A 23,681-nucleotide genomic window follows, 5' to 3' on the forward strand; every position below is an offset into this window, starting at 1 on the left:
AATAATTTTCCACCAAGGGATTGCAATATAAATAAATAAAAGTATAGGACCCAATTGCAAAGCCATCTACAACTGGCATCTCACAACTGACATCTCACATCCATAACACATCCATAACACATCCATAACACAACTACTCATGGGGTTTTTGACTAAGAAGGAGAGACGGGTGCCAGACCTGTCCCGGTACGACTACCACTACCAGAACAAGCCCGCTGTTGACTCGAGCAAGTACTATGTTCCGCGCGAATACGGCGGGAAGCGGCTGAGTGCGAGTGCTGCCGCTGCTGCTATCTACACGAACCCGAACCCGAACGCGACGGGTGTTTCCCGGAGCTACAGTCTGATGCACTCCTACAACCCGGCCGCGGCGAGACAGCCGCCCGCTGGGCGGACGTACTCGCTGAGGTCTGACCGCGCCTCGTCCATCACTTCGAACAGCCGGAGACCTGCTGCGGGCAAGGCCCAGGTGAGGAGGGCCAGCACGCAGCAGAGGCGTGCGAGCGTGGACCAAGAGCTCGGGACCGGCGTGAACCAGCCTCGCACGAACTCGATCACAGTGACTACCACAAAGGTCAGGGACCCTCAGGGCAGGACCAAGTCCATCACCAAGAAGACGGTCAGGAGGATAAACGGGTACGAAGTCGTGGAGACCACAACTACAACAACGACCACCGAGCCGCTGCCCACGCAGAACGGCAAAATGCCCGCAAACATGGACCTCGTGTCGGTTGAGGACGGCACAGATGTCGAGGAGGAACACGACGACGGACTGCCTAGCCCACAGGCACATTTCGATGAGTTCAGCGGTGACTTTGTTGCGGAGGACGATCTATCATCAGAAGTGCTGCAACACCAACAGCAGCAGTACATAGAAGACATCGTCGAAGAAGAAACCGAAGAAGAAGAAGACCCAGGGCACACAGGTACAAAGCGCTTGCCAGGAGAGTTCAACGAGCCACCAAGGACTAACATTGCCGCAAGAAGATCAAACTCACTCACAGGCAGCCTCTCATCATTGGGAGCCAAGAAGACTATCTCAGAAGAGGTGCCACTAGATCAAACTAGCAGTGTGTCTAAGTTTTCAGATGCGATGGAGTATATACCACCCACTACTACGACGGCTAAACCTAAGAAGTCTAACTTGAGAAACTCAATGACTGCAAGAAAATTAGCTCAACCTCAGCAAGGCCAGAACCAAAGAAGGACAGTCTCTTTTACCCAAGGAAGCATAGACCATATGAACACAACCAAAAAGAAGAAGCAACCGTTGACAGAGCAAGAAATGTATCTGCAAGCATTGGAAGTTGCAAAGAAGAAAGTTTACAAGACAGATGATCCTGCCGTGGTAGGAAATGCTGCAAACAATAGTAACAAGAGAGTTAGTACGATGGGAAAGAGAATGACATTGAGAGATTCAGCTCCTGTTCCAAGGTCATCATCAATGATGATGAACAAATTCCATGATCAGGGGTCTGCCAGAAACAATGTGGCCCAACAACAAACAGATGTAAGAAGGTCTAAATCTATGACTGGCTCAGCAGTGCCACCACAGGCGGGTAAGAAGAAGCTAACAGATGAAGAGATGTATGAAAAAGCATTAGAAATAGCACAAAAGAGATACAACGATCTTGTAAGTGCCGACACTGCTGCTGTTGGAGCCGCCAGCGTTGGCGCTGCCAGTGCTGCTACACCGGTTGCCTCAACTGCTCCAAAGAAGTCAGGTTTCAAGCAGAGATTCACCAAGACGTTCCACACTGATGACAACAAAAGCAAGATCAACAACGCAAGCGCTGGAGGTATGGTGAGTGGCGGTGCTGCAGCTGTAGAGGTTGCACCTGGGGTAACAACTACGGACCCCGTGGTTGCCGAGAATGTGAACGAGGCGAGTCAAATAGAAAGAATGGACAATGTTGAGATGGCGAGTGCGAGTGCAGCCAACGAGTACGCAGCACCTGCTGCTGGGTTCCGCGCCACCAGTGCACCATTGTACCAGTCCCGTTCTGCGGAGCCTGTTGGTGCTTACGCTGCCCCTGATGCACCAATTTCGAAGTATAAGATAGTGGACAAGATCCTGAAGTTTGCGCAGTCGAACTACGGTTACCAAGCGCACGATGACGAGGAAGCTGCGATGGTTGCCCCGGCTTCTGCCCCGGCTACTGCACCAGCAGGTACATCAATGGCACAGCCTGTGGTTGTTCCAGTTGAGAGGCGGTCTTCTGTGGGCAAGCACGGCAACACCACAACGCTGCCCGTGGAGACGCCGCTTGCTGACAACGCGAGCGAGTCGTCCTTCAGGCACACGCACCCGCAGGAGCAGCCTGTGCCCTTGTCGCAGATCGAGAAGAAGATCAGTGTTGTGAGCGAAACGGGGTCGCGCAAGGCAGCGCCCGCTGCAACTGCAGCCAAAACACCCGCTACAGCACCTGCGATGAGCTACGGTACGGCGAAGACGCCGTTCATCGACATCGACGCAGTGGACGCCCTCTCGGGCCACGTCCCGTTCGAAGAGGCTACACGCCACGCATCCGTCGCAACTGCTGCCACGGCTGCCACCGGTGGCACTACAGGCACCGCAGCCACGACGGGCACTGGCACGAGCAAGAAGAAGAGCTTCCTCAGGAAACTGTTTGGCAGAAAATAATATATTCCTCTGTATCTACACTTAATAATTAATTCACAGCTACATACCTGTATTTCAAAACTTGTGGGCCCCATACTACTGGTAGCGCCGTCACACGCTAGTATCGTACACTGTTATACAACGTGACTGCCACACACACCCCAGAGCAAACAACCCACACACCACACTTGTATGTAACACCCATACACCCCAAACGAGCTCTTAGTAAGCTGCTCGGCTGCCATTCGGCGTTGACAGAAACTGGCCGGGTAAGTTCACAAAGAGAAAGGCAGAAGGGAGGTTGCTGCGGGGTTTTCTCAGCTTCACAAAGGATTGTTCTTTAGTGAAGAAGGGAATCGCTCTCTTTCAAGTTCCCTTCAAGGCATAAATTACTGATTAGACTGGGATGGGCCACGGGCGGGCCGCAGGAGGCCTGGTGGGGGGGTGGGGCGGGGCATTCGCTCCTGGCAAGGGAAAAGTATATAAAAGGCACGGTTATCGGTTTCGATGGTTTCTTTCCCGCGACAAGGACCCCCAGAGGCACATAGAGATCATATGTCTGTAGTTGGGTTGAAGAACGCGGTAGCGAAGCTGGTGTCTCCCGGGGCGTCGAAGCTGCCGGGGACGTACGGGTCTATGGATAGCGATGCCACGCGTGTGGGCGATGTGAATGTGAATGGGAGCGGGAGCGGGAGCGGGACGAAGTACGACAATGGTAATGATATAGAGGCGTCGGTTGACGGTGGCGAGCGCGAGGGTCTGTTCAGCAATGTGGACCCGCGTGTGATCAGCGACTTGATTATCGGGCTGAGCGACGGGCTGACGGTGCCATTTGCGCTAACCGCGGGGCTCTCGTCGCTGGGTGACGCGAAGCTGGTGATCACCGGTGGGTTCGCGGAGCTCATATCCGGGGCGATATCGATGGGTCTGGGTGGGTACCTGGGTGCCAAGAGCGAGTCGGACTACTACCACGCCGAGGTCAAGTCCGAGAAGCGGAAGTTTTACGAGAATATGACGTTAATAAACCACGAGATAGAAGACATATTGCTGGACATCAACCCAGACTTCTCAGACGAGACCATAGTGTCGTTCTTCAAGGACTTGCAGCGGAAGCCCGAGCTGATGGTGGACTTCATCATTAGGTATGGCCGTGGTCTCGACGAGCCAGCAGAGAACAGACAGTTCGTCAGCGCTGTAACCATCGGCGGCGGCTACCTGCTCGGTGGACTGGTGCCCTTGGTGCCATATTTCTTCGTAAAGGAAGTCGGAACAGGCCTGATATACTCAATCGTGGTCATGGCCATCACGTTGTTCTGGTTCGGCTATATAAAGACCATGGTCTCGATGGGGGAAAGTTGTACAACTAACAAAAAGGTCTCGGAAGGGCTGCAGATGGTAGCAGTTGGTGGTGTCGCAGCAGGAGCTGCTTGGTTTTTCGTCAAACTTTTGGGATAGATCCCAGGCTTCATCAACATGAAAAAGCCTCATAATAATAGCATTTTTTGGTGGCACCCGACAAGAAGTCGCTGTCATCAGTGGTACTTCCTGTAGGAGGACGTCCTGGTTACTAATAAAGATCGGACCAAAAAGAGCATTTTGTAGTAAGCTGTAATGAAACTCTTCCCCCCCCTTAATATATGCTAGAAGAAGCCTGCTCTAACTCACGCTATCAAAATTTATTACTTTCTACACGAATTTGGAAGTGTGTTGATTTCACCAATTGGTATATTGAAATTGAAAAATAATGAGAAGTTAATTTGAAGACTTCTATAATAGCAACAGTGAAATATATCAATGATATGATGCAATTCGACCAAATGCAAAGTTATTGCCAAAACTTCCAGGTTTGAATACCACTGAAGTTGTGGTATCCAGTTTATTTTTTTTTACTTGATTGAGATTTCGTTTTAATATCCTAATCTCGTATTTCACGTTGTTTTAGTGCTGGCCATTAAGGGTTTCAGTAACGAGTATTTTCATTACTCTTTCTAACTTAATCTTTTTTTATTAATTCCATATTTATTGAATCTTTTTACATTTTATTTAATTAATACATAGACATTATACTCAGAGTGATTTTGCGATGAACATCTAAAGATATTTATATTCGCTTCTGTGTTTTTTCGAAATGAGTGTCAGTAAGCTGAGAAATGAGCAGCCAAGAATCCTGCTCTATTACATTATATGCGCTTTGTTTATTTTAGTGTACATATGCTTATATTTGTGATTTTACTATGGATTTCAACGTCTCGTTATCAAAGAGAGCTGTTCCATCTTTCAAAACATTTGCTAGTATATTAACTGTCTTGCTATTGAAATCAGAAGCTGTTCTGAATGCATTCAGCTCATCACCAAAATTCTCAAACATCAAATTCAGGTAGGCATCTTGTTCTTTACTCTGATCCGTAGCTATTCTATCTTTTAGTTGTTCTTCAGACATTTCCAACTTGTTCTGAACCGCATTTAGATTGATCGGCACAGATTTATCCTTACGTGATGTGAATTCTGTTCTAGTCAAGGGTATATTCGCAAGCTTGTTTTTCGTTTCTTTGTCTAACTCATAAACATCTCTTTTTTCAGACTCATTCTCTAAATCTGACAGTTCTACATCTGATATAATAGGACTATTATTGTCATTCTTTTCTTCCTCATTGGTCATTTCAATATCTGAGGCAGCTGAAGAAGAACTGGAGTCAGAATCAGACTCGCTTTCGGCTGTTCTTCTCTTCTTTCTTCTTCTGTTTGTGCTTTTCCTTTGCTTTGTTTTAAATATCTCCTGAGAAGGCATATTGATTATGATTTTTTTATTATATTATAGTTGTAACTAGTGTATTGTATAATGTAGGACTATATAATAAGTTTTTAAAATGAAATATGCTTATCTCATCACTAGCACATTTAGTTATAGCATGGCTAGTTGAAATTTTTCAAATTCATTCCGAATACCATTTTAAACACAGAAAGTTTCGTACGACAGTGATAACTACATTCACGGCATGAGCTGTTCTCGCATCTGTAACGTTACTGAACACTCTCTATTTTGACTACGATTATTAAGTATAATGCATTATAGTTGTATATATTTGATAAAGAATTTTCATGTATTTGAGATAAATTTATAGAATATTCTATAATGGTAGTCACAGTATCACAGCAATTTATCCATATCATGCAATGCGTAGTCTAGCAAATAGCTTTCCTTCACTAAGTTATCGACTCTACTGTAGTGTCTCTTCGAATATGGCAGTATTGTTTCTACAATTCTTACCATCCCAGGAATTTCACCAAATTCGGTCATATCATGATTCAAGAAAATACAGGAAATGGTCTTTTGCGCCACCATATGAGTCCTGGCATTAGTATTCCAATCTCTGCATCTTTTCATTAATTGAATTAATTGGTCCTTGTTAAGAGTTCCAATAAGTGAATCTAACTCTTGATTGAAAATGACTTTACCGTTCGCTTGCTCTGGTTGAGATCCCATAGAGCTCCTCAGAACATTGAACAGACGCATTGGGTGATCTAATTGTAATGCCAACAAGAATGCGTTAGACCACTCACCATTGTTCATGTAATTAGTCAAGGACTGTTCTTGTTCTACACGGACTTTATTTTCTTCCAGAGCACCTTGTATCTCTGCCTCAGTGCAATCCTTCCAAAATTGAAAAACACTGTCCGCATCTGCTGATATAATAAGATCACCGTCCTCTAAGACTGATAAAGCCCAAATTCTATTAGAATGACCATCAAGGTTTTTTATGCAGTCACCGCTTGCAATATCCCATACTTTAATAAGGCCATCAGCACCTGCCGAAACAAGCTGCTTTTGCTTGTTCATAAATGAGCACCTTTGTACTGCGTTAGTATGACCTTCTAATGTCTTTAAAACCGTAAATGATTCCAGTGACCATATCTTCACTGTTTTATCACCAGAACAAGTCGCTATCCATTTTTCAGATTCACAAAAGGAAACATCCCACAGACCACGCTTGTGATTCGCCAAAGTTGCAACTGGTTCACCAGTGTCAACATTCCAAAGTTTGCAGGTTTTGTCATATGATGCTGTGGCAAAAATAGAGTCGTTAGGAGCCATGGAAATAGCATTAATATCCTTCTCATGAGCATGACGAGTGTAAATAGAACTCTTTACAATGAAAGGCACCTCATTCAGATCATTTTTCATAGGTGGAATCTCCCATTTCTTAACCGTTAGGTCATTAGATGCTGTTATTATATATTTTGGATAGTTCTTTTCCATAACATTCGGAAGGCATACAGCAGAAACAGATGCAGCATGCCCGACAAACGTTGCGTATATGTAAAACCGCTTAGAAGTGTTGTTCCAATGCCATAATATAGCTGTTTTATCCTTCGATGCAGTAGCTAGCCATTGACCATCTTCGGTACAAGCTAATGAATTTAGAAGATCTGAGTGACCCTCATATAAATTCACTTCGATTGGGAGATCTGTATCTTGTGTATCTGCGTCAATTTTTGGTAGCGGGATTATTCTCAAACTTGGGGAATTAGTGGCTAATGCTATACAATCTTTGTTCTTTGTTACAAGACAAAGATCTGCTACAGTACCATGATTACCTGCGATATATTCCTGAATTTGGATGAATTCGCTTTTAGAACTAAAAATTTCTGAATTTGGCTGAAGTAGTTGAATAGTCTGATCAGAAAGCACAGCATAAAATTGATTTCCCTGGTTTATAGGAATGACTCCTGTAATAAATAGCTCCTCTATTGGTTTTTTGGTACATTTCACCACAGAGCTCTCATTCAAATCAATAATTTGAAAGACAGCATCTCCACCAGCAGTATATGCAAAGGTTTCGTCATTATGCGTTATAAAACCACATGCTTCGATTTGGAGATGAGCGGGGATAGTTTTCACCAGCTTTGAACTCTTACCCTTGATATTAAATCTCCATAAATTCAAAACATTATCTCTACCACCTGTGATTAGGTTCAAAACGTCTTTGTCATCATTTTTGGTAAAATCTATACCTCTTATGGCGGATGAGTGCTCTTGAACTGTAAATTTACATTTTCTGGTAACTAGATCCCAAACTTTTGCCATACCGTTGGTATCACCCGATCCTAATAACCATATATTAGTGCCTAGTTCACCATAAAATTTTAAACTAGATATGGTACCTCCGTGACCCTTGAACGAATGAGCAATGTAACCATTTTCGATATCAATGACCGTAATAGAACCATCAGTTCCACCAATAGCAACTAATGTTGAGGTAGGATCGCATGTCATGACATAAGAGGGAGAGGAAACTTTCAAACTTCTTGTAATAACACCAGTTTCAACATTCACAATTTTGACTAGTTGTGATTGGGAAACGTAGATCAGATACTTTCCATCAGGTGTTAGACTAATTCCTGTAATTTCTTGCTCATCCGCATTGTCTATGCTATGCAGAAGCTTTCTATTTGGGATAAGCTGTATGATGTTAATTTCATCAAGTACTGGACATGCCAGTAACGAGCCATCAGCAGATATAGTGGCTACGGACCCGGTGCTTGCATAAATAGGCGATAGTGAAGTACTTTTGTAACTGCACTTCAAATCGGATGACATCTTGTGGTGAGTTGAACTTAATAAAGATTTGCTGAACTCTTTCTGGCTGATTAAAGAAGTGGTGATTAATATGTAGTAGTTAAACCTGAAAAAATGAGTGCAACAAATGCTTATTTATTACACTAAGTTAATCTCATCGCATCGCATCTCATCGCATCACAGTTCTTTTAGTTTGAAATTTTTCAGTCATTATATACGTATGTATGAAGGGTAGCAGTTTAGGTAGTTTAGTATATTGATATAAAATTTAAAGTCAATAATGAGATTATTGGCATGTAAGAAATTGAGTTCATACCGATTTTATCACTTGGTCTATTATTATGTAAGATCATATGGCTCTTTAATATTTGTTAGTAAAGTGCTAATAAATAATTCTGTTGAAAGGTCATAAGAATATTATTCAAAAACTGCTTTCTTTAAAGTTTTACTTTATAGAATGTTCTTTGAATTTACCTGATTACCTACAACAGTATTTAAAGATCAGAACTTAATTTATCTCTAATAGGATAGGTATGCATTGAGAATATGTACGTTTTAATATATTACTGATGGTAGATGTCAATCTTCTACATTTTTCTATGGAGTTGACGGATTTCAGCTTAAATTGATAACTTTAAATCTTGATCTTGAGCCAAATGCACGGGAGGTAATGAAAGTTGACGTTCTATCTCACTCTCTTGAAGTTGCCGAGCCTGCTCTTTTTTCAGTTTTAGTAACTTCTTTTTCTTTCTTAGCCTCCTCTTTTTCTCCTGTCTTTTCTTCTGCAATTCTTTCATCTTATCAAATTTCCGCCTTGTCTTTTCCATTCCCATATAACCAATTGGGACTTTTTTTATTTGGGTAGCATTGGCCATATAATCTTCTTCCTGAAAAGAGCTTATGCCCTTGTTTCTAAATGCAGACAGCGGTACCTTTGGCTTCTCATACCAGTCTGTAACTGACAGTGAGTTATAAATATTTCCTTTGTTAAGATGAGCATTGTTCATATTAGAAGGAATACCATGGCTTACAACACTTTTATCTTCATCATCGTCCAACTCACTCATATTTAATAACTCATTTAAGGTTAGTTCGTCACCTCCAGGTGATGAAGTACCTGAGAAGTCAGATTTAGTTAATGTGATATCATTTAACTTTTGTTCTTTCATCTGCTGATGCTCTTGAATTAGTGAATGCAAAGATTTAGTAGAAAGACCGTCAATTATACTGAAAGGCTTGTTCTCTGTATTCCATGTTCCCAATTTGGGCGGCTTTAAGCCAACTACATTAGCACTGACAATCTCTTTTGCTTTTGTACCTATAGTTTTATTTCTAGCTTCAGGTGGTGGTAAGTTGTCATCCTCATCCGTTGAATCATCGTGAACATAGACAGTGGTTTCGATCACATCGTGGCCACCATTTTTCCCCTCACTCAAATATAGGCTAATATTTTCTACATCAACACTTCCACTACTTTCTTCATCATCATCATATTTAAAATAGAAGGAATCCGGGTCTAGATCATCGATGTCAACAAAAACATTATTAATGCTGATGTCATCATCATCCTCATCAAAATCAATCGAACTTATTGATATGCCCTCTAAGTCTGAAAAGTTGTCTTCATCTGGACTTTCTTCAAGGCCTTTATCCAACGTACCATTTGAGAGGTATGAGTCGTCATCTGAAGGCAAATGTGCTTCGTCGTGTAAAAGATTGTGAGAACTGTTACTCATAGACTTCGCCTTATCGGCATTTGTTTTGAAGAAATCACTTAATTTTAGTGGGTCATCGGCTGATTTAGCAGATTTTTTACTACTATTATTTTCTGTTTCGCTATCATCAGATTGGAAGAATACATTAAAAATATAGTCATCAGAATCTATTGAGCTGGCTTTTGGTAGTGTATCATGCTTTGAGGGCGTAGTTTTATCGCCTCTCTTTTTTTTAATTGAAAATTTTGACATATCACTGGTAACACCCTTCTTATGCGAAAATGGTTTTGCTGTATTTAGGTTGGGAATTTTGAAATCTTTTAGTTCATTCATAATATCATCATTTGTTGAATCCTTTTGAGAGGTGGTAGAGAGCTTTTTACTATCATTTTCATCTTCATTTTCTTCTTCATCATCGTTATCAAATCCGCTATATATATCGAAGTTTGACAAAGTACTCTCAGCCTCCCATCCAGACAAGTTATCGTCACTACCTAGTTCCTTTACTATATTTTGCTCTTCCTCATGTAGAATCATTGGTAGATCTTCATCGTCATTACCAGTTTCTGCATCTGAATCTAGATCATCCTCTTTTTCGATAGCATTGAAGTAAGCATCCTGATCAATGTCGTAATCTGATTCTTCCTCCGAGCTTATAGCTCCACCTTGATCACTGTCCTCTTCTAACCCTGAATTGTTTGCTAATTTTGAAGATCCTACACTGTCACTATCATTCTCAATATTTTTATCCAGTTCGTTGTCTTCCTCATTATCGGATTTAAACTGCGGTACCGGTAGGTCTTCATCTATCTGGGCCGCCTTTGTGGCCTTATCGGGGCGGTTGCCTGTAGTTATCTTCTCATCCACTTCTTCTCCTATATCTTCTTCTTCTATGGCTTGAGAGTCGTTGTTGAGCTGATGTTTATTTTTGAAAAGTGACAATGCCTGCATCGCTTTTTTCTTCCTTTGTGCTGATAGTTTCACAAAATCGATATTTTCGTCATCATCATCAGAGCTACTGCTAGTATCGTCGTCGTCATCATCATCATCATCGTCTTCACCTTCTTCAGATATATCAGAATGGGACTGTCGATCTGACATATCGCTAAGTGACGAATCAGAAGAATACAAAAGACTAAATCGTCTGGGCCTAGCTGGCTTCACTGATGAACTGTCTCCATTTGTGGGCGTTACACCTTCAGCGGTCCGTTGTGCCGGAACAGCGTGTTTCCTCGGACTCTTACCACTCTTTTGATAAATCATGCAGCACAATTGTAATTTTATTCCTTCTTATTGTAATCCGATTGTAGATTTTTATCTCTCGCAAAGATAATTAAAATAGTTACTTGACTGTTTTAAGTATCTTCAAAGAACTAAGCAAAATTTACTTCCAAAACTTCAAACTAGTATACCAAGTTCCCAACAAAAAACCTTTGATAGGCCGCTTTTTTCTTGATCAGTAGAAAAAAAAATACGTTCTTAGACTTACAATATGTATAAGCAGCGTTGAGTCTAAAATATCCAAATTCAACAGTTTCTTTTTATACTTTTGGGCTTGATTCTTTCAATGCATCAATTGTTTTGCAAAAGATCAACTATACGCAATCTTTTAAGGTTCAAAAAATTTTTAGTTATTTTTTTTTCTGCAATTTCTATAGTTTGAGATGAGATGAGATGAGATGAGCGAAATTCCAAAAAAAAAAAAAAAAAAAAAAAAAAAATTATTTCAACTTCATTGCGGGTAACTTTGAGTTCCAATTGGAAAACCCCATTTGCCGTCATCTGATCATTCGTGTATTGGGACTAATTTCTTGCACTCTGGAAGGGGAGATTGCTATTGGATGTTAGCTATATATCTCTAAATTCTGAGCAAGCCTGCCGAGTGACTAGGATCTGTTAGACAATCCATATATCGATGGTTCATTATCTCTGTGCTACACGGTGCTGTTAGATGATGCTAGCTGATGCTAGCTGATGCTCGCTGCCCAGACTTGCTAATACTGTTCAGAGTAGGTAACTAGCTATTTAACTATATACATGTCTCTGTATACACATTCGGTCTAGCACAAATTTGGCTGGTCAGTATTCTTTTCAATGTTTCGCTGTATATCTATGGATACCTAGTAACAAGAGGGTGCTGCGGGAAAATTCAGGCATACTCCCTTTGCATCAAATGAGGCCTGGACTATGCAAATGGAAAACATACGTTAATTACAGCTGTGAGATGTGCAAAATCTAATGCCTCGTTTCCATCCCTCGCAACAGTTGCATGTCCTTCCTTTAATTCTCGACATTTATGACATATTCAGGACACTTGAGCACGCCGCATCTGTGAGGAGGCTGACGGAGAAGGATAGAGAAGGAGAGAGAAGGAGAACGAGAGCGAGGGGAATGCCGCGGGGGCAAGACCCACTCTCGCAATATGTAAATCACTCGGTGAGTGGTGGTGGGGCACAGAAGTGGCCTGAGGGAGCCGCGTATGGAACGGGGAGCGACGCAGTTCGTCTGCAGGAGGGCATAGCCCACGCAGCCCACGCAGCCCACGCAGCCCGCGCAGAGCCGTACGCACACGACGCACCGTTCTTGGCATCCCGTGTCCTCACACCACCAACAGTACACACAACACCAACAGTAGCCTCCACACCGTCCCAGCAGCCACTGTCCAAACACCTCTGCCAAGACATGTCATGTCGCTGCCAAGACGTGCCAAGACGTGCCAAGACGTGCCAAGACATCCCTGGGACGTGCCAAGGACAAATTCACTGTTCTCTTCCGCAGCCAGCAACACCAGGACAAATTGCAACCGAGCACAAACAGGGACCTGTTCAGCTAAATAGCATGTATAAAAAGGCACTGGACTGGACTCAAGGCCCTGTCGATCTGATATACTTCCCAAAACCAATAAATCAAGCTGGACAGCAGATTATAATCACAGCATTCCTCCAAAAGCCGCACATGAATGAGCTCGCTGGCAGATGTGCTTCGAGACCTCACCGTACCAACGACAGGTCAATTGTCTAGTACATTCCTTCGAATACCCTGTATGTATGAGTTAGCTTCAGATTCAAATTCAGAGCTAGTAAGATTTGTTAGAGGCGATGCCACAAATTATGACCAATTTGGAGTGATGCCTGATCGGTATGCTTAGTGAATATCCCCATGTGTAACAGCAAGCAGTAACGTGCACTGTATTGGTGTTCCAGAGGGGAGTGTCAAATAGTATAGGCACTGTACAATAGATGATGCGCAGGAACAGCCAACACCTGTTTGATATATACAGTTATTGAAACTGTCATTACCAAGCTGTCTTCCCCCACCAAGTAATGCCGTAGCCGGTGTCACTTTCGAGTAAGCTCACCCAACTGTGAATTCCCAGACATTCTATTTACTGCGTATTATGATATTCTCAGCACAATTCAACGTATCGTATATCGGACATTGTTGGAATAACTGATGCGCCCGTGAATCGAGTGTGCTGGAAAGATAGCTCCACTACTATTATCAGTAGAATAACAAGCACTAGCTGCTGATAGCGGGTCTGATACTCACAAAGTCATGATGTGTTGATATGTTTATGGTTGGTGTTGATTTATCTGGGAGAATTATGCACACACACCATATCTAGATGGATGCAACCCTGTGGCTCTGCTATTCAACAGCATCTAATGTGCAATTAAGATATTTTACACAACAGAGATACTCTATACGCTCAAGACACTCATCACACAAGACCTAGCTATTGATGCTAATCTGGTGAAGTCATCAACTGTCAACTGGTACAAGTGACTCCCGGATTTAAGGGGACATTGGGAAAGATTAGTGCATGGATATATTTGTGGTTTGACGCTCTTTTGTTGATTGCTGTCTGGTTATAAGCAGGCTGTGGAAAGATACAGCAACGGCACATCATACCATGATTGCTTTGCGGATTGTCGAAAGTGTATATCTCATTCAAGTGCACTAGACCAGTGTGGATTTCTCGAGAGCTGTGGCTAGGTGGAATGGTGTGCATGTGATTGTGTCTAGTTGCATTGTGATGTTGGGTTGAGTCATTTGGGAAGTAAAGGACGGAGACGATGGATGTTGCGTGCCTGAGCTAATATGAATCTCAATTCACTCTGTAAAGGGATATCGGATATAGCCAATTGGTTAATGACTTGGTGGAGCCGAGGTTTTGGTATGGGGCGACAATGACGATGTTGCTGCAATGGAATGGTCTGGTCGTGCATGTATGGACAGTCGTCACCGGTATGGCCAGACCGTTACCGTTGAATTATGTGGGATATGTGCTTTGAATGGAAGCGGTGCATGTCTGTGGCGTATTATACCACAGCCATATTGATGCCAATGTTGATGGTATGAGGCTAGGTTTTTCATATGAGGGATGATAGATACAATTGGGTAGTGTCTTGGTCTAAACCTTAGATGGATAGAGTTGCTATTGCAGGCTCAATTGGTTTCCTAACCATTTGGATTTGTATGCATTTAAGATTAAGTTGGCCACAGCCGTCACCAGGATATATTACAGCAGGGTGCTGGAATGGTATTGTGGGAGATTGTGGGAGCGGCAGTTATGATTAGCAATGAAGGCGGTAGTGCCATGGCGGTTATGGCGGTTATGGCGAGGTGTACAACGATCATGATTATACAGAAGCAAGATGCTTAAGAGGGCAGGAGGGCAGAGGCGAGAAGGATGAGGTTGCTTCCTAGCTGGTATTACGGTGGCCATGTAGGCTCTGCGAATGATGAAAATTTTTTTAACACGGTATGGAAACGTAGTGAGTGGACAAGCGCGAGTGCATTGTACGTGGTAGTAGACAATTTTGTGTGCAGTTCTACGCATGTATAGGGTTGTCGATCTACATGTTTGGGCTGCAGAACAGGCCATGGGATCTGATGTGCTACATTGAGTCGGTCACTTTTCCTTTTTATTCTGTTTCTAGTTTTGAATTCGAGATAGTGTAGCGGATGCCTCGATCGAGAAAGTTCAAGAGGGCATAGGCATATGAAGATATGGACAGGCGTATGAAGATATGGACTAGTACAGACAGGTATAGACTGTCGACGCAATGGACAGAGTATTTGTGTTAAAGTGGACATTGTAGGATTGTGGAATGCAGACAGTTGCAAGAACCTCCCATAGATGAGACTTCGCCATTGGTGTTGTTGTGTCGTGGTACGAACTATGTCTTGCTTGGTTTGAGCAGGTCGAGGCCAGTGGAGTGAGCACTGGTGGGAGCACTGGTGAAGTACTAGTGAAGTATTAGTGTCGGTGGAAGTGATCCTTGGTGAACGTTACAGACGGCCAATAGCTAGACAAGGATCAGTGGTGTTGCTGCTGAAGCGGGTGGCGACTTTGGAAGTGCTGTGCGACGAGGCCGATCCCACAGTTTTCAGCGATTGCTGCGACATTCTGAGATGTCTGTGGGACTGAGGACATTTGTGGTGGGAGGGACATGTCCTTTGTTGTATGTGTCGTCTTTCTTTTGTGTGAGAAGAAAAGCTGTGCAGGACAAATCGCAGTGTCCGCAGGTTTGTGTGTTCGCAGTTGTGCGAGCTGTGCTAGCTGTGGTATGAGCATTTGTCTTAGCAAGAAGGGAGGAGTCTTCCACTGGCCGTCTGGTCTATCCTGGTGGGCACTAGTGTGACTGATTGCTGCTATTGTATGGAAAGGCTGATAGCATTTATGAGCACCATAGACATGCCGTGAATGAAACACGAACTGAAACAAGGAAAGTGAACACTGGCCGAACCCTGATGGTCCGTCTGCCATACCACAAACAGTTTACGGCGAGAAGAGGGGGAGAACAGTGTATGGAACAGTGTGAGAAGAGTGTATGGAACAGCATAGAAAAGGGACGGAAATGAGTAATATACTAGATATATTATTAACTTCAATTATTGGCTGTAATAATTGTATTGATTAAATTACATTTAATAGCTACTCGAAATTTTAATTACTAGCGGATTATTAATATTGATTATTTTCGCCGTCCATGTTTCAGTAATTTTTCTTTTTCTAATAGCAGAGAACTCCAGTGTCTCTCAGTCACCTCTTCTATGAGACACTTTATTAGCCGGGTACGTGAGTATTATTATGTGAAGCTGACAAAATTAATATTTGTGGACCACAGAAGGCGCGCTAACACTCAGTTTGGTTTTGTGATGTTGTTTTGATCAATTATAGCTCAGTTTCCTATACCTGTTTTGTTACCGATAGGAGAGAGTATGTAGAACCTTAATAGAATAATACTTTCCTGTACGACCTTCGCGTGTGTACTTGAGGTTTGTTAACTCTAATGGTACGCCAGGATAGGCTGACCAGTAGATAGGGTGAGGGTCAGAATGGTATATGGGAAGGACTAGTGTGAGGGGCAGAGACGCTAATTTTCAACGGAAGAAATGGTGCAGAGTGTATAGTGTCTGTGAGTGTAATACATCTATTTATGCCACCGTCCTGATAGGCCTCGATCAGTCTGTGAGGCAGCTACTGAATATTGGCGATTTCGACGACGGAGCGGGATTGTTACACTTGAAACAGAAGTAGAAAGCACAATTCCATGTTTCGAATAATAAGAAACAGAGTAGGGAAAAGGTGGTTGTCTCATGTCTAAATAGACTGATTTGACCGAATCTAACAGTCGCAAGGAGTTCATTGGGTAAGGGACCCTGTACGCTTAGCATACTTTATTCGTCTATATCTTTGTTTGCTACTTGAAAATTCTATCGGTGTTGCATACTTACCGATAATTTGGTAGTTTTACAAGTAAGGAGAACTGTATACTGGTGGCACTGGCTCTATTAACATATGACAAGTTAACTTTTATTCTGCGAGAAATACTAGCATTCACGATAGGGGCTAGGGCGTGTTTGTGAATTTGCAAATTGCGAATGGTATTATTGGAGTTAGTCTCTCTAACGCCATTTCGTAGCGACTTACATCTCAGAGCTGTTTTTGCGCTGTTGGTAATAAAAGTGAGTGTCAGGACTGTAAAGAAGGATATCAAAGATCTCAGAATGCGAGCGTCCCTGATAATTTGGTTTAGAAGCTGGAGAGCTGGAGTGTCTGTGTGCAACTCAGTGCGCAGTTCTGGCTACACTGAACTTGTGAACAGATTGTGAATGACGACCGATATGCTGCGCGAGCTGGCTGACGTACGCTCTTGTGCTGATTGATGGTTCTTTGCTGCTGTTGCCATTATTGGACATATTAGTGTCTTGGGACATTACGTGATAGTTACTGGGACAGACATGTCTGTGTCTGTGTCTGTGTCTGTCTCTGAGAAGGGCCCCTGGCCATCGTAAGTCAAGATATTCTGGTAGGTCTCTCTTGGAAGGACATTTTCAGCACAGAACTGGGACATCGACACAATATAAAAAAGCAATAACATTGATAAAGGAATGAGACTGGCTTGAATAGACGAAGAGTGACTTACAGAAGACAAATAAGTAGATTTGGGATTGTAGTGCTTTGATTTGGTAGAGTTGCACTGTAACATTGTGTCCACTGCCATCCTCACATGCCCATGTTTCATATGTAGCTGGGCAAATCACTAAAGCATTGAAACTATTAACTACGAGGGAATGATGTAAGAATGATGGTTCGCTTCTTCATTTTGATTAATCTGTATAGGCATTGGGAATTCCACACACATGAAACTCGTGTTATCAACTATATTGTCTATTATTAGGGAACTAGACAGTAATTATTATACTTACCAATAATAATAAGGAGCGAGAACCCATGGATAATCGCTTTCTTTTTTGTTGAAGCTATGTTTTGTGCGTATAAATCACTTTATTATGAAATGATTGATTAAGGTTTCTTCAAATGACTTCAGATGTGCAGTCCTCTGTACGTTTGTTATTTAGTACTATTTTGATCATCAACGATAATCGCCATGAAGGGTCGTAAACCCCATGATATGCTCTTATTCTATACCTGCACATGGTGGGTCTTTGGTTTACTATCTCCCTAAGTCATAAGGACTGTAGTGCATAAGTCATTGGCACTAACTGATGGGGGAGGGGGGAATTGAGGCTGTTTCATAAGATGCACAGTGCCAGTAAGCAATTAATTTTCGGGGTAAGTGCATAATTTATTGATGGCTAACGCAGAAACAGCGTACTTGCGCTTGTTTGGTGAATCTGACCCGGGATTATACTGTTTGTTACCTGATATAGTAATACGATCGGCTTTCTCTGTATTTACTCGCTAATAACAATGATGATACTTTACGCTGCTCATATCCTTGTAGGGTGGTGATCTTCATATACTGCCACTAGCCCTATGTTTCCCCTATGAGCATATGTTTCAGGAGCAGATATTGTTACTTATATTGCTCCCAAATATTAGCTGTAGATAGTTCTGCAATTGGCATTGCAATTCCTCGAATGTCCAAATGTGATTCATCTGCAAATCATTTGCAAATCATTCTCTTTCCAACACTTGCGAAGTCTAGACCACATTTGATATTCAATTCTCGATAGGTGACGGATGGTATACAATAGTAACTGTCTACAGTCAAAGCTAAATGTAATTCGATGTGATGCTATTTTCTTTTAGGCTATGAGAAAGGAACTACTCCACCACATTTCGAGGAATGGATAATACTCTGTTTGATATAAAAGGGGAATGCTATGGATTACACAGTTCATTCATGAGCTATTAAATGGACTTTTCTATTATTTGAAAAGTTTGAAAATAGGCAAAAAAATCACTGAATTGACCATATCAGATTATGTATATGTGGTCTATTTATGTTCTTTTGATATCTCTGATATCAAGGGTCCTTTCCGATGATTCTGGGAATGAACCGATATACGTCCATGACGGAGATCTTACTGGGGATGCTGGATTTACGTATTTTGCTGGCCCAAACGTAAAGGAAATTACTTACAACGGTAACATCAAATTTGTTCGAGACTTTACTGTGAGCACTACTCAGCCAGGACCCGGCCTCTTGTTCACATATCACGGAGGTTCAATTGATTTGGGTTTCAGCGTTGCTGTTTATAATAACTTTGCTGCTGGGCCCACTACAGTGAAGATGACTGGTGATTCATTTAGCGGTAAAGGGCAGATGAATCTAACAGCAAGTATTCGTGAAGGAAGTACTGCGTATTTAGACTTCAAGACACTATTATCTTTGGACAATTGGTGGCAGAATTTTCAATCGGTGACATTCCCAGCAACATCTACTGTTTCGTTGGGGAAAGGTTACGTGATAAACTCAGACATTTTCTTTGACGGGCCTGTATCTTTCACATGGATATATGACTTGAGCAACAGTAGGATGTGGTTTGATGATATTGACCATGCAACAATACCATTTAACTTCCGCTTTCCATCGGGTGAAAGTGGAGTGAATGTTAAAGACAGTGTAGCCACAAGTGGCCATGATATCCTGCTTGACTCCTCGTTTGTCAAAGGTCCAAACTACGTTGGTTTTGACACTAAAGTTATGTCGATTAACATCTCTAGTAACGATCTGAACAACACTGTATTGGAAGTTGTCACCTCCAGAAACACCTACCATCTGATAATTGATAACAGTCAATTAGGATTCTTGCGTTGTGCCACATCCAAGAATTTTAAGATTGTTCAAAAAACTCTCGATAGGAATGGTACGAGTGTTACCCTGGATGCTGTTATGTTTAACTCTGATGAATCATTTGTATGTCCAGATGCCAAAACCTCTACAGTGACCGATTCGACCAGTTTCCCTGGGTGTACCAAATATGTGTCGTATGCAGCAGCGTACGATCTCTATGGTCACTTCACTAGCGTTGTTCTTGGATCATCTTCTACCTGTTCATTTTTCACCACCACTGTCTCGAAAGACCGTCTAGTGGAGGTTGATATTGTTACGTACTACATTGCGTCAGATGACACTGGGGAACACGTTGCTACTAAAACTATCACGGTCAAGGTAGAAGAGCCAGACTACACGACGACTTACACGTCTGATGGGCACACGATCACTGAGGTTGTGTCGCACATCACCACTACTGATTCTGACGGGAAGACGGTGACGATCACGACGACGATGGCGTCGTTCGCGCAGGTGGACGAGGGAGTGTTCACGTCGCCTGAGCCATACTCGCAGCCACCTGTTGTGACGAGCACAGTTACTGAGGATGACGGAAGCTCTAAGACAGTTGTGATCTCGTACTTCCCATCTGAGGGTGAGGACGGAGTGACACGTACTGGGACGACGACGGTGTCGACGATCACGCCAGCGGAGGCTGACTACACGACGACTATCACGTCTGATGGGCACACGATCACTGAGGTTGTGTCGCACATCACCACTACTGATTCTGACGGGAAGACGGTGACGATCACGACGACGATGGCGTCGTTCGCGCAGGTGGACGAGGGAGTGTTCACGTCGCCTGAGCCATACTCGCAGCCACCTGTTGTGACGAGCACAGTTACTGAGGATGACGGAAGCTCGAAGACAGTTGTGATCTCGTACTTCCCATCTGAGGGTGAGGACGGAGTGACACGTACTGGGACGACGACGGTGTCGACGATCACGCCAGCGGAGGCTGACTACACGACGACTATCACGTCTGATGGGCACACGATCACTGAGGTTGTGTCGCACATCACCACTACTGATTCTGACGGGAAGACGGTGACGATCACGACGACGATGGCGTCGTTCGCGCAGGTGGACGAGGGAGTGTTCACGTCGCCTGAGCCATACTCGCAGCCACCTGTTGTGACGAGCACAGTTACTGAGGATGACGGAAGCTCTAAGACAGTTGTGATCTCGTACTTCCCATCTGAGGGTGAGGACGGAGTGACACGTACTGGGACGACGACGGTGTCGACGATCATTCCAGAGGAACCGGACTACACCACGACGATCAACAAGGGCAACGGGGAGTTCGAGACAGACCTCGTCTCCCACATCACCACGAAGGACTCCAACGGCAACCCTACCACCATCGTCACCACGATCCCATTGAAGCCAAGTGATGGCGGGGAGGCGGACTACACCACGACGATCGACAAGGGCAACGGTGACTTCGAGACAGACCTCGTCTCCCACATCACCACGAAGGACTCCAACGGCAAGCCTACCACCATCGTCACCACGATCCCATTGAAGCCAAGTGATGGCGGGGAGGCGGACTACACCACGACGATCGACAAGGGCAACGGTGACTTCGAGACAGACCTCATCTCCCACATCACCACGAAGGACTCCAACGGCAAGCCTACCACCATCGTCACCACGATCCCATTGAAGGCAAGTGATGGCGGGGAGGCCGACTACACCTCTGTGTTTGTCTCTGATGGACACACCATTACTAAGATTGTTACGCATGTGACTACCACGGACTCCCTTGGCCACACAGTTGTGCTATCCTCTACGTACCTGACTTACGACCGTGTGGACGACGGTGCGGTGTTCTACTCTCCTAGTGTGTCTGTGTCGTCTAACGTTTCTCGTTCAGTAGACACCTCTATGGTGCCTACTGGTGGTTCTGGTGTTAGCTCTGCTCCTAGCTCTGCTCCTAGCTCTGGTCCTAGCTCTGCTCCTAGCTCTGCTCCTAGCTCTGGTCCTAGCTCTGGTCCTAGCTCTGGTCCTAGATCCATTTCTAGCTCCATTTCTAGCTCCATTTCTAGCTCCAACTCCAGACCTAGTTCCAATCCTACCGGTTCCAATTCTGGTTCGAAGCCTAGCTCCAATCCTGGTGGTTCTACCGGTAATACCAATGGTGGTTCTAATGGAGGTTCTAACTCGGGTACTAACTCAGGTTCCAACTCAGGTTCTAATGCTGGTTCCAATGCTGGCTCCAATGCTGGCTCCAACTCAGGTGCCAACTCAGGTTCTAATGCTGGTTCTAACTCTGGCTCCAACCCAGGTTCCAATTCTGGCTCTAACGGTGGTACCAAGCCTGGTTCTAACTCTGGTTCTAACTCTGGTAGTAATGCTGGTTCTAACTCTGGCTCTAATGCTGGCTCTAACAGTGGTACCAATTCTGGCTCTAATGCTGGCTCCAACTCTGGCTCTGACAGTGGTACCAAGCCTGGTTCTAATTCAGGTTCTAACTCTGGTACTAATAATGCTGGCTCCAACTCTGGCTCCAACTCTGGCTCCAATGCTGGCTCCAACTCTGGCTCCAATGCTGGCTCCAACTCTGGCTCCAATGCTGGCTCCAACTCTGGTTCTAATGCTGGTTCCAATTCGGGCTCCAACTCTGGTTCTAACAGTGGTACCAAGCCTGGTTCTAATTCAGGTTCCAATTCTGGCTCCAACTCTGGTTCCAATGCTGGCTCCAACTCTGCGTCTGCTGTCAGAGGTGGTTCGGGTAGCGGAGCAGCTACTGTTTCAGTCAGTTCTTCATACATCGGGTCTGTGTTCCATGGCGACGCTGCACAGAGAGGTGCCAACTTTGTTTCCTTTGCTATTGCAGGACTGGTCATGGCGCTGTTCTAAGCATGCGACGGTTGTATGCAGACATGCTTTCCTGCAAAGCTTAGTTTTTGTTCGTTACTGGTAATCATTTCATGCTTCCATTAGAGATTTGTGAAGTCATATTTAAGTTCTTTAATAGCTGTTTTTAGTTTGAGACTGTATATCATAATATATAATTTAGTTTGTATAAGCTTACCAAACTAGTCTAAATTGATACCCATTTCGATTGATTCAGCAGGACTCTCTACTGGCCAAGAGAAGGGCCGAAGCTTGTCATTGTTCAGCCGAAAGTTTATATTTAGGGCGATCAGGGAGGACCTGGGAACGTTCTCGAGGAATAATGAACGTAACGTAGTTGCTACCATATTAGTAACAACATCTCAACCAGTGATATGTGTTTCTACAAACACTACTAACTGTAGCAATACTTATTCCCTTTTTCAATTGAGCAGTCGCTGCCTACATATGAGTATATTGATAAATATATTGAGATGTCTACATATGAGTATATTGATAATTCTATTGAGCTGTCTACATACTGATTATATCAATAATTCTATTGCACTGCCCGTAGTGCTTGCAACGGGGTCGCATGGCCAACACTACTCCACATGATGCATGCAGAACGAAGCATGCCATCAGCAGGGTCCTTCCAGCAGACGTAATGTAAGGAAGGGCCTTGTGCCTGGTGGGAGAACCGTAAATCGTTCTGACTCCTCTTGAGCACGCCGCATCTGTGAGGAGGCTGACGGAGAAGAAGAGAGAAGGAGAGAGAAGGAGAACGAGAGCGAGGGGAATGCCGCGGGGGGGGGAGGGGGACCCACTCTCGCAATATGTAAATCACTCGGCGAGTGGTGGTGGGGCACAGAAGTGGCCTGAGGGAGCCGCGTATGGAACGGGGAGCGACGCAGTTCGTCTGCAGGAGGGCATAGCCCACGCAGCCCACGCAGCCGCCGCAGAGCCGTACGCACCACGACGCACCGTTTCTTGGCATCCCGTATCCTCACAGCACACAACCACCAACAGTACACACAGCACCAACAGTAGCCTCCACACCGTCCCACCAGCCACTGTCCAAACACCTCTGCCAAGACATGTCATGTCGCTGCCAAGACGTGCCAAGACGTGCCAAGACATCCCTGGGACGTGCCAAGGACAAATTCACTTTTCTCTTCCGCAGCCAGCACACCAGGACAAAAACTTGCCATCAACACAATTCCCCCCATTGGTGTGATGCAACACAACTGCTATGTCCAGTAATCTCCACCACTATTATTGTAGTCTTCACTAGGTGAACACTCACCGCGACAACCATCCCTGTTATGTGA

At 44.0% G+C, this 23,681-nt stretch overlaps 9 protein-coding genes across 9 annotated transcripts; 6 read left to right on the forward strand and 3 right to left on the reverse strand.

Annotated features, from left to right (window-relative positions):
* Window positions 1-139: 139 nt before the first annotated feature.
* Window positions 140-2,644, forward strand: MSC3 (Msc3p; the record flags this gene model as incomplete). Its single annotated transcript, XM_445211.1, has 1 exon — window positions 140-2,644. One exon carries the CDS (start codon window positions 140-142, stop codon window positions 2,642-2,644), a length of 2,505 nt encoding a protein of 834 aa, XP_445211.1.
* A 486-nt stretch (window positions 2,645-3,130) lies between these two features.
* CCC1 (Ccc1p) lies at window positions 3,131-4,078 on the forward strand (the record flags this gene model as incomplete). Its single annotated transcript, XM_445212.1, has 1 exon — window positions 3,131-4,078. The coding sequence occupies one exon, from the start codon at window positions 3,131-3,133 to the stop codon at window positions 4,076-4,078; it is 948 nt and encodes a 315-aa protein (XP_445212.1).
* Window positions 4,079-4,838: 760 nt separating this feature from the next.
* RSA3 (Rsa3p) lies at window positions 4,839-5,411 on the reverse strand (the record flags this gene model as incomplete). The annotated part of the gene is made up of 1 exon (XM_445213.1): window positions 4,839-5,411. One exon carries the CDS (start codon window positions 5,409-5,411, stop codon window positions 4,839-4,841), a length of 573 nt encoding a protein of 190 aa, XP_445213.1.
* Window positions 5,412-5,771: 360 nt separating this feature from the next.
* On the reverse strand, window positions 5,772-8,222 carry UTP13 (U3 snoRNA-associated protein UTP13; the record flags this gene model as incomplete). Its single annotated transcript, XM_445214.1, has 1 exon — window positions 5,772-8,222. One exon carries the CDS (start codon window positions 8,220-8,222, stop codon window positions 5,772-5,774), a length of 2,451 nt encoding a protein of 816 aa, XP_445214.1.
* Window positions 8,223-8,821: 599 nt separating this feature from the next.
* On the reverse strand, window positions 8,822-11,179 carry IFH1 (Ifh1p; the record flags this gene model as incomplete). Its single annotated transcript, XM_445215.1, has 1 exon — window positions 8,822-11,179. The coding sequence occupies one exon, from the start codon at window positions 11,177-11,179 to the stop codon at window positions 8,822-8,824; it is 2,358 nt and encodes a 785-aa protein (XP_445215.1).
* Window positions 11,180-12,154: 975 nt separating this feature from the next.
* Window positions 12,155-12,937, forward strand: GVI51_C00605 (uncharacterized protein; the record flags this gene model as incomplete). The annotated part of the gene is made up of 1 exon (XM_445216.1): window positions 12,155-12,937. One exon carries the CDS (start codon window positions 12,155-12,157, stop codon window positions 12,935-12,937), a length of 783 nt encoding a protein of 260 aa, XP_445216.1.
* A 3,870-nt stretch (window positions 12,938-16,807) lies between these two features.
* Window positions 16,808-17,038, forward strand: GVI51_C00627 (uncharacterized protein; the record flags this gene model as incomplete). Its single annotated transcript, XM_065626594.1, has 1 exon — window positions 16,808-17,038. One exon carries the CDS (start codon window positions 16,808-16,810, stop codon window positions 17,036-17,038), a length of 231 nt encoding a protein of 76 aa, XP_065482666.1.
* A 1,619-nt stretch (window positions 17,039-18,657) lies between these two features.
* Window positions 18,658-22,374, forward strand: GVI51_C00649 (uncharacterized protein; the record flags this gene model as incomplete). The annotated part of the gene is made up of 1 exon (XM_445221.2): window positions 18,658-22,374. One exon carries the CDS (start codon window positions 18,658-18,660, stop codon window positions 22,372-22,374), a length of 3,717 nt encoding a protein of 1,238 aa, XP_445221.2.
* A 775-nt stretch (window positions 22,375-23,149) lies between these two features.
* GVI51_C00671 (uncharacterized protein) lies at window positions 23,150-23,587 on the forward strand (the record flags this gene model as incomplete). Its single annotated transcript, XM_065626595.1, has 1 exon — window positions 23,150-23,587. The coding sequence occupies one exon, from the start codon at window positions 23,150-23,152 to the stop codon at window positions 23,585-23,587; it is 438 nt and encodes a 145-aa protein (XP_065482667.1).
* Between the last annotated feature and the right edge of the window lie 94 nt (window positions 23,588-23,681).

This window comes from Nakaseomyces glabratus, chromosome C, assembly GCF_010111755.1.
Source record: "Nakaseomyces glabratus chromosome C, complete sequence".
Taxonomy (NCBI): Eukaryota; Fungi; Ascomycota; class Saccharomycetes; order Saccharomycetales; family Saccharomycetaceae; genus Nakaseomyces; species Nakaseomyces glabratus.